Raw genomic sequence first — 17733 nt, 5'->3', positions numbered from 1 at the left:
CACAAGGTCAGACCTCTGGCAGACCAAAGGTAACACCTTGTCCTAAGTTACATTTCAGCTGCTGAGTCCTAAGGTGGAACAACTCCCTGGCTACTTTCTCATGAAGTCAGACAAAACATCCACGATTTATTTTGCCTGTATGTCTAATAAATTAAACTGTATGAAAGTTTTAGCAAACCAATGGTACTTAATGCAAATCAAAAAATACACGAATAGTGTCACTGTTTTTTGGTTTAAAAAATAAAAACTGTATTAAGTGGTTGTTCTTAAATCTAATCAAAATTTTACCCAGTTCAATAATATCAGATTCCTAAATCCTTCTGTGCTGATGTATCATAGAAACAAAAACCTGAAATCATTCAACTTTAAGAAAGTACTCCCAAGCCCAATTAGAAATAATAATGATTAAAGCTCTCTCGGTAATTTTCATGCTTAACATTTAAGGGTGGCAAGCTGCTTTAGGGGCATCTTCCAAAGTCACTCCTGGTTCTAAGGAAACAGCCAGCCTTATTTAAATCACGTACAATTACAGTAAAAATAAAATTAACATTCATAAGATAAAATACAATTCTAACAAATAATGCACACATTTATACTAAGAAATAACTAGGATTCTTAGAGAGTATGGTTGACTAATATTTTTCTTTACTAGAATATCTCTTAAAGTTTGGTAGTATTATATAGCACTGCCTGAAATTTTCTAGATAGTTCCAAAAGCCTTCTCTCAAATTGCTAAAATGATACTCTTAATATACAATACTTTAAATGTATCTAGTTTGGGATCTGGTCTATAAAAATTACAGTTAATTCACTCTTATTATACTACTCAATTTATTTTCAAGCATGAAAATATTCTGAATATTTTCCTACAAAGTTAAGCTTAAATAAAAAATTTAGACAACAATAAAGATTTGGTAACTACTGCTTATGTGGAATAGAAAAACCAAACATTTCTTCAAAACAAAACTACAGTCCCTTATTCATTTCTTTTTTGAAAAAATTTTTTTAAAGATCTTCAGGATTGGTGGAAATGACTTAAAGGTACTTTTCTGTAATCACACAATTTTGTATTCTATGAATATTCTCTGTGCTTAAACTTTCAGAATTGTGTAATTTTTCATAATGTCACCATAAAAAGATTAGTAAATACAGAAATTGGAATCACTAAGATTTACCAGAGTATACTTATGATTAATTGGTTGATATCTTCTCCCTTTCTTCCCATACCAGAGGCGAGACATTTCCTTTTCAAGGCAAATTAAGTTACATCAGATTTCGTAAGAACTGGTTTCGAAAGCATTCTTCCTCTGTCAAAGATAAATTTCCAGCACAACAGCCCTTCCTACTACAGTGACAAAACAGTTTGCTAGAGACAAAGATTTGATTGACAATACAGAGAGCTAATCACTAAGTAGTATCCATTGCAAAGAGAGTCCTGAGTGGAGACTATAAAGCTGGGGAGGGAAGACCGGGTTTCCCATGTATAAGTTTGGTTGCACTGTACCAAAATGTGCAAAGAAAGGACTCAAAAGTTTAAAGACACAGTGCATGTATTTCCAAACACTAAGTACACTAAGAAATATACTAAAAATATCCTAGTCTTAAAAATACATTAAGTTCAGTACCGAGAGTCCCTCCCAAAGAACACAAATGACTTCAATTAACATTCTGTTTGCTCATAATCACAAAATTTTATTCTTTATATACATTGAAGAATCCTATAAAATGTCATCTTTTATATGAGCATTTTCTTAAACAATAAGATGTTCTTTGAGGACCCTTCAAACCTCAAATTTCACAGAATGGCTATGTAAAAACCAAAGCCACAGAGTACAAATAAATCCTACGAAATATTTATTCAGTGACCTGAAAATTCCTCTGCACAGTCCATTTTTAAATTGAATTTTCTAACATTTCTTGAAAAAATACTTATATTTATTATGCCTACGTATACACTTAACTAGTAAATGGCCGAATATAACCAAACAAGTAAAATGTGAAGATTTAAGCATTATTAAAGCTATAAACTAAAAGTATCTAGTGCTCAATGCACTCCACATTGAACACCTTTCCTCTCCCCCACACCCGCCATCTCCCTTGTGCCCTGTCTCCAACCGGCCCCACCACACTTACCAAAGATCTCGTTCCCACAGGCTCCTAGGGGCACACTATAACCAACTCCACAGTGGTGTCACTATACACAGAGTCCCAAATTACACGCACCCCTCTATCACTGTGCTTCCCTTATACATACTGACAACATTACATAATTTGATGGTAGTGGGGTGCCATTTTGAAAACCTATCCATTACTTACAGCCAGGTTTTCTAAAGTTAAAATTATATGTACACCAAAATGAGGTTTAAATGATATTTTCACACACACACACCAAGCAGAGGACAGGCTACTTTGTTAGCTGTCTATTCAACACACATCCCCATAGATTCTTCTAATACTGCTTTGATTTTGCTCAGGGATCTTTTCAGTCATGCATTTCTGAGAAGGCTGTGTCCATGCCTGGAGAGGATGTGTCCTTACATCTCAAAGTTCAGCCCACATCACAGTCACCTGGAACATTTGCCAAAACACAGAATGCTGGCCTTCAAAACCGGTTTCTGGTCAAGCAGACTGGAACGTGGCCAGAGAAAGTGACTTTTAAATAAATACCTAGACGTTGTTGCTGATAGTCTGGGGACAGTACTTTGAAAAAAAAATCTTTATTGTACTTTTGTTCCTTACCTTTTAGGCCTCATAAACACCTCCCCCACTGGTCCCCACCAGCAATCACCACACTGTTGTCCATGTCTACAAGTACTTTTACCTTTTTGCTGAATCCCTCCATCCTCTAATTTCCCCCTGCCTACTAACTGTGATCCTGCTCTCCATCAGTGAGTCTCTCCCCATGTTGTTAGTTCAGGTTGTTCATTAGATTCCACATATGAGTGGAATCATATGGTATTTTGTCTTTCTTTGACTGGCCTATTTCACTTAGCATAATGTTCTCCAGGTTCTATCCATACTGTTGCAAAGGGTAGGAGTTTCTTCTGTTTATGGCTGAGTAGTATTCCATTGCGTAAATGTCCCGAAGTTGTGTCATACACTCATCTATGAATGGACACTTGGACGTTTACCCACCTCGGCAACTGTACATAACACTACAGTGAACACAGGGGTGCTTATGTTCTTTTGAATTACTGCTTTGGGTTTCTTCTGATACATTACCAGAAATGGAACTGCTGAGTCAAAAGGCAGATCCATTTTGAATTTTTTGTGTTATCTCCATACTTTCCACAGTGGCTGCACCAGTTATCATTCCCACCAACAGTGCATGAGTGCCCCTTTCTCCACATCCTCACCAGCACTTGTTTGTTGATTTATTAATGATAGCCATTCTGACAGGTGTGAGATGGTATCTCATTATGGATGATTAGTGATGCACTTTTCTGATGATTAATGATGTTGAGCATCTTTTCATATGTCTATTGGCCATATCTGTATGTCCTCTTTGGAGAAGTGTCTACTCAGGTCCTTTACCCATTTTTTAATTGGGTTGTTTGCTTTTTGGTGTTGAGTCTTGTAAGTACTTTGTAAATTTTGGATATCAATCCCTTATCAAAATTAATATCCACACCTTGGCGGTGGCTCAATGGACTGAGTGCCAGACTGCGAAGCAAAGGGTCACTGGTTCGATTCCCAGTCAGGGCACATGCCTGGGTTGTGGGTCAGGTCCCCAGTACAGGGTGCACAAGAGGCAACCATACATTGATGTTTCTCTCCCTTTCTTTCTCCTTCCCTTCCCTTCTCTCTAAAAATAAATAAAATCTTAAAAAATATTAATATCCAGGAATCAGTTGCATTTTTATATGCCAATAACAAGCTAACAGAAAGGGAAATGAAGAAAACAACCCCATTCACAATTGCTACAAAAAGAATAAAATACCTAGGAATAAACCTAACCAAGGATGTAAAAGACCTGCACTTAGAAAATGATGAGACTCTGAAGAAAGAAACTGAAGAAGATACAAACATGTAGAAGCACATACTGTGCTCATAGAAAGGGAGAATTAACATCATTAATATGTCCATACTACCCAAAGCAACACAATTCCTATCAAGATTCCAATGACATATTACACACAGCTAGAATAAATATTTCAAAAATTTCTATGGAACCACGAAAGGCCCCACATAGCAACAACAATCCTGAGAAAGAGGAGCAAAGTTGGAGGAATCACTCTCTAATATCAAACTTCACTATAAGGCTGTAATAATCAGAACATCATGATACTGGCATAAGAACAGACACACAGATCAATGGAAAAGAAAAGAGAGACCAGAAAGAAACCCACACCTTTATAGTCAATTAATATTCAACAGAGGAAGCAAGCACATACAATGGGCTAAAGATAGTTTATTCAATAATGATGTTGGGAAAATTGGACAGATGTGTACAGAAAAATGAAACTAGACCTTCTTCTTATACCACACACAGGAATAAATCCAAAATGGATCAAAGGCTTCAATGTAGACCTGAAACCATAAAAATCCTAGAAGAAAACAGGCTGTAAAAACTTGGACACTGATTGTAGCAATTTTTTATCAGATATATCTCCCCAGGCAAGGGAAAAAAAGAAAAACAAACAGGACTACATCAAACTAAAAGGGTTTTGCACAGTAAAGAGAATCATCAACAAAATACAAAGACAATCCACAGAATAGAAGAGATTCACTGATACATCTGATAAGGGGACCATACTCTGAAAAACAATTAAACCACAATGAAATATCACCTCTCACCTGCAAGAATGGCTACTATCAAAAAACTAAGAAATAACAAGTTCTGACAAGGATGTGGAAAAAAGGAAACTCTTGAATACTACAGGTAGGAATGTAAATTGGTTAAGCCACGATAGAGAACTGTATGGAGGCTCCTTGAAAATGTAAAATATAACTACCACATGACCTAGCAATTCTACTTCCTAGTGAATTTATAAAAAAATAAACAAACACTAACTTGAAAAGATATATGCACCCACATTCTCTGCAGTATTACATTATTTACAATAGCCAAGATATACCATAGAATATTACTTAGCCAAAAAAAAAAGAATGAAATCTTGCCATTTGCAATAACATGTATAGACCTTGAGGGCATCATGCTAAGTGAACTAGTCAGTCAGATAAATACTATACAATCTCATTTATATGTGGAACTCAAAACAACCACCATCAGCACCACTACCACCACCACCAAAAATACCAAACTCACAGATAAAGATTACAGATTGGTGGTTGCCAAAGAGGTGGGTGAAATGGGTGAAGGAGGGCAAAAGGTACAAGTTTCCAGTTGTAAAATAAGTCATGAGGATGTAATATATAGCATGTAACTATAGTTAATAATACTGTATTGCATATTTGAGAGCTAAGAGAATACATCTTATAAGTCTTCATCATAAAGAATTTTATTCTTAACTATATATGATGACAATGTCAAACAGACTTATTGTGACTATTATTTTGCAATGTCTACAAAAGTAAATCATTATGTTGTATACCTGAAATTAGTTATATGTCTATTATAACACAATAAAAAACTGCTTAAGCTATTTGAGTGTGATTTTTCTGTTTCTTGAAGCCAAGTGCTTCCTAATTAATAAGCATATTCTCTAGCAAACATAAAATGAGACCACTAAATGTCCTTCTTTTTTCATAGTGTTCAGAAATGTTGCTAAATCATTTAAATTTGTCTAGACACTCCAGCACTTAAAGCAGATGTCAGCTTGTCATAAGTGTAAAATAACTGACTGTAACACAAAGCACTTTTAAAAACATAACCAGTTGAATATAATCTGTTCTCATAGTTCAAATATTAATTTAATGATATTTTTCTCTATTTTCTTTATTGGGGCTGAAAGCATTGAATTTCTGTACTTTATATCTGATTTCCTCAGAATTGGGAATGGTCTACTAGAAGCAATAATATCTAACCTACCCTACTCAATATTTAAAGTAATATTTTAGAAGTAATTTTAATATTTCAAGTCATAAAAGTCTGTCATTCACCCATCTTGTCTCTTCTCAATCCACGTTAAATTACATTTTGGATTTTTAATGAAAATCTGAATAGTAACTGAGAAAGAATATTAACAGGTAGAACAAAGCATTGCTTTACAACAGGGGTGTCAAACTCATTTTCACCAGGGGCCACATCAGCCTTGCAGCTGCCTTCAAAGGGCTGAAACAATTTTAGGACTGTATAAAGGTAACTGATCTTTAACTGTTAAGGAGTTGAAATTACATTTGGCCCTTTGAAGGCAACTGTGAGGCTGTTGTGGCCTCCAGTGAAAATGAGTTCTACACCTCTGCTTTACAACTTTCCTGAGGTAGATAATATTCTCATTTAACATCACTAGTAGTGAAAATAGACTGTATTAGGTATAATTCTGGGTGCTAAATGCTAGTAAGGAAAAAATGTATGAATAGACTGCAACTAGAAATCTACTCCACAGCATAGAGCCTAATATTACCGTACTGCATACCTGAAACTTGCTAAGAAAGTAGATCTTATGTTGAGTGTTCTTATTACAAAATATAATAATGATAATAATAACAACAACAATAGTAGGAAGATTTGGCACTAATGAAAATGCTTCTGACATAGATTACAGTAATGATTTCAAGAATGTATACTTTTCTGTAAACTTATCAAGTTGTACACATTAAACAGGCATAGCTCTTTCTGTGTCAATTATACTATAATAAAGTGGTTTTAGAAATATTCAATACAGAAATACTATATAAGATAATTTTATTTACACATAAATTCTAATTGTTTTTAATGCTTATGAGTTCTACCTTTTTCAGATTTATTGAATTTCTTCTGGAGTTATGGTGTATAATACTATGTGATTTGATCAATATAAAAAATAATTGCCTTTATTTGAGAAATATGACCTCACTTTAGTGACTTAGACATGGAGACTATTTTCATTTTGAACAAGATCAATTCTGTACAGATTTTGCTGGCTAGCTGAAAAGAGATAAGAAATGCTTTCTTTTATTTTACATATTGACTCAATTTTAATTTTGGTATTACTTGTGCTTTAATTAAAAAAAAACAAAGCTACATGTTTAATAAAATGAACACCCAAATACTCATATTTTGGCAGCTTAAGAAATAAAATATTTACCAAATGATTGAAGCCTTCTGATACTGGCACTTCTTAAAAACTGGGACAAACTGGAAGTGGGACAAAAGTATTGCAACAATACCAAACTCTCGTACAAGTCTTTTCTGTGTAACCTAGTAAATAGCCATAGCAATAACTCTGCTTAATTAACGGCAATTAAGAAAGCAGACTGACTCCAAATGGTAATTACCAAATGCTAGTGAAAAACCAAATCCACTAAGGACATAACAATAAATTTCATGGCCTAAAATGCTAATATTAGGTTAAAGTCTTTATATTCATATAATTAAAGTGGAGAACACTAAAAATTAACATCAAAATGGGAAAAGTGTATAAATGATTTAAAAAGTTATCTAAGAAGTAGATTCTAAAATATTTTAAGTATAAAATCTTTACACAGATTTATGTAACAAGTAGTCAACATATTTACATTTACACTTACATTTAAATGAATAACCTAAGCTTATTTGAGAAAACGCGTGTAATGTGAAGCACCTAAAAATGAAAAAGCCACCTCAGAAACCAAAAATCAAATGGAACATATTTTCATCAATACTTCAGCAAGGGTAAGAAGTGGGAAGTAAGCCAGAGAAATTTTCTTCTAGTACCAATCACTACTTTTGAAAATGAAAAACATTAATATGTTATATAATCTATTGGAATATGACCTTAATAAACTTGTATTTTAAACTTTAACTAAACAGCATAAACCTGGGAGGTAAACTTCTACACAGAGCAATTAGAGCTAATTTAATGAAGTCAATTTTTTCTTGTTTTTTTTTATCATCCTAGCAGCACTGGATGTTTTAGTAAGGAGGTCTGGAGCATGAGAGATACTGAACTGCAAGTGGTATAAAATTAACTTTAGAAATGAAAAATAAGAAAAACATTTTCTGCCTGTTCTTATCCCCAAAAGAGTGAAATGCAATCCAAAGGAAGTGGAACAAATGGCAATTTTAGCTTTAAAAGTTCCACTTTTAAGGCCTGTGTCATCAAGCAGCAAGCCCGGGCAACACATGTGACACTTTGAAACCTAACACTTTTTCAAAGGTCTCTACTACAGAGCCTCTTGAGGTTGGTATTTGGGGTTGAAGATGACATGGCCCAAGGGACGCAGTAATGTGCCCTGAAACCACCTAGTGACAGAATACAACTGACCTGTATTACTGTAGCATCATTTTACTTCATGCTAAGAAATTTACAAATTCTTTTTACATTACATCAGATAAATTAAGAAGACGAATGCAAAGCCCACATGAATCTTAAAGATAAAACAAGCTTCAAAAATATTTCAGGCTTACTGTGACGCCTGCTGTTTTAGACTATACCACGGGACTCCCGGGCACTTAGCAAGTACATCAAACTTTATAGAATATTTGATGAAACAGTTCAAGAGGCACAGAACAATAGATTACAGCCTGGTATGTACCCTCAGAGGCACTACAAAAAGAGGGAAATCATCAGGTGATAGGTATCCTTTAGTATGTAAGGGAGCTATGCCTGAAGGGATTGTATAAGCATGACTGCTACTGACAGGAAAACATGTTTTCAAAAATAAAGGCACAGCCCTAGCTGATGTGGCTTAGTGGACTGAGCACCAGCCTGTGGGCCAAAAGGTTGCTGGTTTGATCCCCAGCCAGGGCACAAGTCTGGGTTGTGGGCCAGGTTCACAGTTGAGGGTGTGTAAGAGACAACTGATTGCTGTTTCTTTCACATATCATGTTTCTTTCTCTCTCTTTCTCCCTCCTTTCCCCTCTCTCAAAAAATAAATACAAATCTTTTTACAAAAGGGCATAAACGATTAAAGAAATCTTTCTCTACAGTGAACCAAATTTATGTTTTTGGTGTGCAGATGGAACACCAAAAGAAGTGAAATATTTTGAAAAGTATTTTATACCATGCAACTTGCGTGACAGAGACTTGAGACTTAAATTATATTGTGACCAATGCCATCTAAAAGAATCTTCCACAGCCTTAGCATTCTGTAAGTTTAATGCAGTATCTGAAGTGGTGGCACACAGTACACAGTATAGTGGTTTTTCCACTGGTACTATACAATGAGGAGCTTTACACAACACTGGTAAGTAGGTCCCGACCCCCTAATTCTGATTTAACTGACTTGAGGTCACGTGACCTTAAACAATAAGATTTTTGAATGTTCTCCTATGTGATTCAAAGGTTCTCACGAGGTTGAGAACTTGGTATGTTAAAAAGAATATAGGCTCTGAATTACAGACTAACTACTATGATTTATTACTCTAAGAAGTAAATTTTCTGCAAAATAAGAAGCTTAGAGAAATTATCTGTATAATAAAGATGACAGTCTATGGTTAAACAGGTCCCTCTAGATGTGAATTATCATTTGCAGGAAATTCGAGACAGAAGAACATATTAATAACACTGTGGGAATGAAATCAGCAAAATCCAGATTGTGGGACTTTCTACAGGAAAAATTTGATTTTTTTCAAAACTAAGATTACATGGAGAAAAAGTAAAGCAAAGTGATGAAGAATCTAAAATTACAGGGACTGAAGAAACACTTTAACTAATTGAAACACTTGGATCTTAGTTGGATCCTGACTCAAATAAGCTGCAAAAATACATTTATATCATATTTTAAATACTTATGAAATTTGAAGACATATAAAAATTCATTTATTTTAAATGTATTTTAAACATTTTTTCATCACCAAAAAAGACTTATTCAGGAAAAAGAAAAGGATCGCAATTCTGAACCAGCAGACATGGTGAAGCATGTGCAAATTCTTGTATTTTCAACATTTTTATGACATGAGAAGAAATGTGAACAACTAGGGCATAGGAAATTGTAGATGAAATAAGTTGACAAAGCTGAGTGACTGGTACATGCAAATTCATCATACCATTAATCTCTATTTTTGTATATTTATTAAATCAAAGCACTATCGGAAATAGTAGGTGCCAGTGGGCATCTTTCCCCACCTTTCCCTCAGGATCTTTCTGACACTTTATTGAAATGACATGAGAGCTCTTCCTTTAGCAGTGAAATCTGTAAGAACAACCTCCATCAAAAAATAAGACGTAAATAACATTTTTCACAAAACTACTAAAGCCCCACATAAAACATTATCCTTTCACTTCACATGCTCTGTCTTCCAGTCACTGGACACTGGCCAATACCAGTAACCTTTCAGTAGCAAGGTAAGGTTATTAACCTCCCAACAGCACAGGAATTCATAATTAATGAACTGAAGATACTATGGTTAAAAAATACAAGGGTGAGGTAAGCTGATGTTTTATGCTAATTATGTTTACATTGACTAAATAGAACAGTAAAGAGCATTTATTATAGAATATCGATCTCATATACACCTTAAGTTTTAGACACAGAATTTTCTCAGATTCTTTCTCCCAATATTCAGGGATCTTAGTTTTGATGTTTCATTAGGGGCTCTTGTTTCTGATCCCCTTAGTTTGTCTAACTTTTCTTTCTCAGGAAACATAGGTTTCTGCTTCTCTCACTTCTCTCTGGAATTCACTCTACAAATAAATCTCTAATACTAATCTCCTCCCCTCCCTCTTTTTCTAATCACTTCACATTCCTAAATTCCAGCCTTTCCTGACTTTCAATTTACGTATTTTGGAACTGAAATTGTTTCAAATACCAGAGAACTTTTCCTGCTACCCCAAGTGTACACTTTGGTAATTTTAGAATGGTTTGACACCCTTTAGGATAATGATTAAGATACTACTGTAGGATCTAGAAAGAATTAAACAGAAGTACCAGCAAAAATAATCCTGGAAGAAGGTTAAAAAGAAAAATAAATATTTTCAGATTATCACAGTATATAGAAAATGGTTACTGATGTGCACCAGAAGGAAGAACAAAGACAGATGGGTTCAACTTACAAAGGTATGTTTCTGCCTGTTGAGACAATAAACTCTCCATCACCAAATATGTTAAAGGAGAACCAAGAATAGTATACAATGTAAAATGAGAGCCCTGGCCAGGTGGCTCATTTAGTTGGAGCATTGTCCCCTGCACCAAAAGGTTGCAGGTTCGATTCTCTGTCAAGGCACATGCCTAGGTTGCAGGTTGAATCCCCAGTCAAGGCACATATGGGAGGCAACCAATTGATGTTGCTCTCTCACTCATTTCTCTCTATCCCTCTTCCTCTCTAACAAAATCAATAAACATCTTCTCAGGTGGGGATTAAAAATGTAAAACAAGAGAAGCTAGAATGTCAGTTCCAACTTTCAGAGTCTAAGGCTTTATGACAAAGTACTTACTACAACTGACATAAAAACTTATTTTAGGGGCCCTGGCTGGTGTGGCTCAGTGGATTGAGTGCGGGCTTGCAAATGAAAGGGTCACTGGTTTGATTACCAGTCTAGGGTACATGCCTGAGTTGCTGGGGCAGGTCCCCAGTAGAAGGTACGTGAGAAGCAACCATACATTGATATTTCCCTCCCTTTCCCTCTGTAAAAATAAATAAAATCTTTAAACAAATAAAAAATCTTATTATAGGATATACACCAATTTTGAAAGATAATCAGAAAGAACTTTTATAACCAATTCTACCGTATATCCCAAATTATTCATTAACCAATAAATATTTATTGAGAATAAATTTTACAGGGTTGGATAAAAGTAGCCTTAAGGTTGTGTGTACACGAAACACAGTTTATTCTTGCATTATTATTTCTTAATATATTGTTTTCCATATGAACAACTGTAGACCTTCTTTTGCCTCATCCTGCATCCCTACACTGTTCTCAGTTCTGAGCATACGACTGCATGAAACTGCCCTCACGGTGCTCACACAGGGAGGGGGACCAGTGGGGAACAGAAGAAACTGGGAGTGGAGGGTAAGTTCATTGCATGCAAACATTTCTCCAATGTATAAATTCTGGTTAGCAATATACTTCTGCCTAAATAACAGAGGTAATAAAAATCTAAGTATCACTAAAACAAAGCAAGAGTAAGTAGACCAGATAGTTTTAATCAAACAGACTGGTAGCCGTAATAAATTTATCCTAAATTCTAAGTTACCTATTCTCCATCCCCAGGTAGAAAAAAAACATAAAAATATCACTTCACGTTTTGAAGTACTCTACTTTTGTATAAGTGCTCTAGCCAAATTCCTTTCTCAAACATCACTTTAACATTTAAAATATTTTTATGTCATTATACGTTTGTTCCAACCCACAGAATGTACAATACCAACAGTGATTTTGGATGAAAGAAAAAGTTACTTTTTAGGTATTAGTTACCACTGGGCACTAGACCATCACTGTACAGAAGAAATATAAGACATATGCAATTATAAACTTTCCAAAAGCCACATTAAAAAAAGAAAAGGTTTAATTAATTTAGATATATTTAACTCAATATATCCAAAATCTTGTCATTTAACATAATCAATACATATAATAATATCTTACATTTTTTCTTTCATTTCTAAATCTTTAAAATCCAGTATATATTTTATATTTAAAAAGAACATTTCAATCTGGACAAGCCATATTTCAAGTTCTCAATATCCACATGTAGCAATTTTATCTATAGGTATTACTATACTGTATACTGTAGCATATCTCAATTAAAACACTACATTTTCACAAGAAATACTTGTTCTTATTGAGATTTGGATTTATTTAAACTGTTTAGGTTTCATTTATCAGGCTATTTAGGTTTCATAAAATTTATAGTTGAAAAAGTAGATTAATAAATCCAAATCATTCAAGTTACCCAAATAAATCAAGTATCAATTTCTAAATTTAAATTAATTAAAATTAAATTAAGTTAAGTTAAAAATTTAGTTCCTTGGCTGCATTAGCCATATTTCAAGTACTCAATAGCCCCATGTGGCTAGTGCCCATCGCACTGGACAAGTTTTTAAATTAACATTTTTATCTTCCACTTTCTTTTTATAATCAACTGTGGTTGCAAACAGGTGAAGAGACATTTACTTTTCTTTAGAAATTATAACTCAAAGAATCTTCCACAAGAACTAAGGCAGTTCCTTTGAACCAAAATTGTCAATAGCAAAATAATCACTGCAGCCTATCCCTTCCAAAGCTAAGTGCTCCAACCCCAATGGAGTAAAAATCTCCGACCCCTGCCATCCACTTTGCACCCAAGTTAGAAACTTCACTATTAGCCTGGTGTTACCAAATCTAATCTTAGCTACATAATTCCTTTCCAAAAAACTTTATTTCACCTCCTTCCACTGTACCTTCAACTGTTGCTATCTGAATACATATCTTTGATCACCTGGGCTATTTTAAAAGCCTCCTAAAGATAATTTTAAATACATGGGGATTATTTTCCATATTTGTCAACACCCATGTAACCATCACCCAGAATAAAATATTGAACATTTCCAGTACTCTATGAAGTTTCCACATGCCCCTAGAATAATCTGTAATAACCCCCAGAAAAAAGTAGGTTGAGTGAATTTTGACTAGTTTTTTCTTTCTGAATGCTACATAAATGGAATTATACAGTATATACTCTTTTTTTCCCCTGGCTTGGCTTCTCCTAGTACACAAATTATGTGTGAGATTTATCTATAATGTTGCCTGTGCCAGTGGGTCGTTTTTATTGCTATATTATTTGGAATTTCATGAATATTCCAAAATTCATCCGTTCTCCCTCTGACAGCATTCAGGCTGTTTCCAGTTTGGGGCTATTGTGAATAAAGCTGGTGAGAAGATTAATAATATTGGTCTAAGTGTTAAAAGAACCTAAAATGTGAATTCAATAATATATGTTACCTCTTGCCCTCAATTATATTAAAATTATAATAGAAACTGATGTATATACTACACAGATTGGACATTTAAAATCGGGATCACATTTTAAACAAAAGACAAGCCATGTATACTTTCAATCATTATACATGTTAACTACATGCACAACAAATTTATATCACACAGACAACCACAAACATTAAAACCAAAAGGGTAACAAAATTTGATCCTGTTTATTATCACATTTTAGCATCTGCTCTATATCATCTAATGCCTCAAGAAGAGATTAATCCAGGCAATCACAACAACAGATAAACCAGTAATTGCCACCCTATCAATCCCACAAAATGAAGCATGTAAATAAAACATAGTATTAAAAGATGTATCTAAATGAGGTTGCAAAAAGTTGATTAGTGTTGATTTGGCCATATAGATAAATTCATTAAATGTGAGCACATATTTTTACTATTTTGTAAATTAATATCTGCTTATTTCCCTAGCATTTTGTTACATGTATATCAAGATAACATATGGGTTTAGATTCAGAAGAGTGCTAATTCGCACAAGTGTGTTAAATGACTACTGTACTAGCTCCATGTAGGAGATGATAGTAATAGATCAGATCTGAGAAAATGTTTCATAAAAAATAATATAATAGCAAAGAATACTACTCTAATACACACTCAGTAAGTCATTTTATTGCTGATACATTGGTTCTCTAGTATTTTAAAATAAAACAAGAGAAAAGGCAAATAGTAATGAACCAAAGTTAACTAGGTCAGAGTCATTCAATAAACACATATATACATGAAGAGTGAACCTTTTTAAAAAGTATTCTTTTGTACCAGGATTTCATGAGCTTCCTGTATTACCATAAAGCTCTAAATTCAGACAAAGGAAAAAGATAATGAAATCTTCAGTTTTTTCCTTACCTCCCATTCTCTGGCTGCTGCTTCATTAGTAGAATCCTCATTTGTTTCAGATTCTTCAATCTTTTTTACCACTATAAACCCAGGTTCTCTGGTATATTCACCAGTATCTTCTGCATATATTTCCGGACTCCACTGAATGAAGAAGGCATATAAGTGGTCTGTCCTGTTAGAACAGGACAAGAACAGGACAAGTCAATTGTTAGAACAATTGACTATTAATAACAGACCTAGTGTTCTGTGCTTTAAGCTAGAATTACAAAATTATATTTGTTAAACATCTTTGCAAAACTTGAGAACATAACATATACACAGAATATACTATGCTTTATTTTAAAAAGATAAAAAAACCCACTACCAGCAAGGCGTTAACTTAAAATTTTTGTTTGGCTGTCTTCTGTCAAGTTTTTCTGAGAAAACTGTAACAAGATTTTTCTTGGCATGCTTGGCACCCACTAGCTTGGGTGCTGTCCATGGTAATATTTTTTCTCTTTAAAGCAACTAGTGACGGGAAGGAAAACTGAACCCATGATACTGACATCACTCACACAATGATCTAATCATCTAAAATAGAAGTAAAAAAATTATAAACTGCCTATTTGAAACCTGGATATTATATAGAATTTTCCCAAGTTAAAAGAAATTTCATATGTTTATGTTTTAAATGATACCAGGAACACACAGTGTTGGTTCAGAGACAAGTGATCTAATAGTAAAAAGTTTGTTCCTACAAAAGATAAGAAAAACCCAAGTAAACATAGTTGAGGGTCAAATACTCATTTCAAATAATTATGTATTCTTAGCTTTAATTAGCATGGAAACTAAGTCTGACTGCAAAACTCTCAACTACCATATGGTAATCGATAACAATGGTTCCAGAAATTGTTTTCAATTTAGGTTTTTTTAAAGTGTTGTTTCTTAGGTGGCAGCTAACATATTAGAAGGGTGTTTAGTTCCATCTTTCAGATAATTTGCTTCTACCAAAACAATCATTTTCATAAATTACATGTATACAATAAAGTTCAAAATCCTAATAATACTAATTCTTAAAGACTATTAGGTGAAAGGGCAATAAGAAATGGAAAGTTCCATGTAAAAACTAAAATAAAGCCAATAGTAATGACAAAAACTAAATCGTTAAGTTAGTTTTAATTAACAATATGATATTCAGGAATGCCTCATTTTATTGCACTTTGCTATTAGGCTATTTCATAACAAACTGAAGGTTTGTGTCAACTTTGCACTGAGCAAATCGATCGGCATCATTTTTCAGACATCATTTGCTCATTTCATGTCTGTTACATTTTGGTAATTTTTGCAATAGTTCAAGCTTTTTCATTATCATTATATTTGTTATGGTGATTTATGATCAGTAATCTTTGATGCTACTATTGTATTGTTTTTGAGTGCCATGAACTACATCCATTTAAGATGGCAAACTTAATCTACAAATTACGTGTGTATTCTGACTGTTCCACCAACAGGCGACTACCCCACCTCTCTCCCTCTCCCTATTCCCTGAGACACAACAATATTGAAATTAGGCCAATAACTCTACAATGGCCTCTAAGTGTTCAAGTGAAAGGCAGAGTTGCATGCCTTTCACATTAAATCAAAAGCTGGAAATGATTAAGCTTGGAGAGAAAAGCATGTAAAAAGCTAGGCCTCTTGCACAAAAGAGTTAGCCAAGGAGTAAATGCAAAGGAAAAGTTCTTGAAGGAATTTAAAAGTGCTACTGCAGTGAACACAAATAATAAGAAAGTAAAATACCCTTATTAATGATATGAATAAAACTTTAGTGTGTCCTGGTCTAATCCAGAGCAAGGCCCTTAACTGTCTTCAGTTCAATGAAGGCTCAGAGAGGTAAGGGAGCTGCAAAAAAGAAGCAGCTAGTAGAGGTTGGTTCATGAGATTTAAGGAAAGAAGTGTTTACATAACATAAAAGTGCAAGGTGAGACCTGATCCAAATGGCAGAGTAGGTAGGTAGAAGTTGCATGCACTTACTTTGACCACATCAAAATTATAACCTAAATTACTGAACAGTCAACCTGGATAACTATCTGAAGACGAGCTGAACAGAAGTTTTATAACTAAGGACATAAAGAAGAAGCCACCCTGAGGCTGGTAGGAGGGGTGGAGAAGCGAATGGGCAGTTGAAAATCCAGAGGGACAGCTTAGCTGCAACGGTACCTTCTGATGAGTGAGGAGGGGTCTCAGCCTCATGTCAGGGTCCCTGGCTCAGAACTCTGGTGCTGGGAAGAGAAGCCCATCTAACATCTGGCTGTGAAAATCAGTGGGGACTCTGTCTGCCTGGACAAGGACAACTGCTGGAAACCCAAGCATTGTCTGAAAGGGAGACACACAAAATCTTGCTCTTATTGAGCTCCAGTGGAGGGACAGTGGCTGAGAGGGTGCTGAAGTTACACAGGGAGAAGCTGAGTTGTATGGCTCCAAGAGAGGACTGGAGGGACTGCCACTAATGTCCAGCACTACTGACAGATGCCATCTGTCCTGGATCAAGCACTCTTCCCACATGGCATTAGCCTGGGGAGCAACACTCACTCGCCCCACTCTGATGACTCCCAGAGGGCCTGTGGTACCCAAGAGGTGAACACTTAAGATAGTCCTAAGGGAATCAATTTCTTTGTCTTCTAAATGTTACTCTTCACTCATATTAATCTGATTGAAAAGTGTTAATGATATCTTAACAGAGTCCCTGCTCTCTGCTTTCACTAAAAGCACTAAACCACTTTTTTCTACCTTATTTAAAAAAAAATATCCTCATCTATCCAGAACTTTATAATGGTACATGCCCTTAAAAACTTCCAGGCCCCCCGAAGGTAGTATTAAGACAGGAAAAGATTCTAAAGACTGTGTTA

The 17733-nt window shown here is 34.7% G+C and overlaps 1 protein-coding gene across 11 annotated transcripts in view; it reads right to left on the bottom strand.

Annotated features, from left to right (window-relative positions):
- OXR1 (oxidation resistance 1) overlaps positions 1-17733 on the bottom strand; it is a 367132-nt gene that overhangs the window by 16989 nt on the left and 332410 nt on the right. For 9 of the 11 annotated variants that reach the window (XM_037048379.1, XM_037048382.1, XM_037048384.1 and 6 more), the window contains one exon: positions 14858-15020. In XM_037048379.1, coding sequence (XP_036904274.1) covers positions 14858-15020 — 163 coding nt within the window. Of the gene's footprint in view, positions 1-1175; positions 1374-14857; positions 15021-17733 lie in introns of those variants that run through there. The other 2 variants (XM_037048386.1, XM_037048387.1) reach the window with 2 other exon arrangements.

This window comes from Sturnira hondurensis, unplaced genomic scaffold (assembly GCF_014824575.4).
Source record: "Sturnira hondurensis isolate 20B ecotype Veracruz unplaced genomic scaffold, ASM1482457v3 Scaffold0006413, whole genome shotgun sequence".
Taxonomy (NCBI): Eukaryota; Metazoa; Chordata; class Mammalia; order Chiroptera; family Phyllostomidae; genus Sturnira; species Sturnira hondurensis.
Note: the sequence above shows the minus strand (reverse complement) of the source record. Positions and strands in the feature narration are given on the sequence as shown.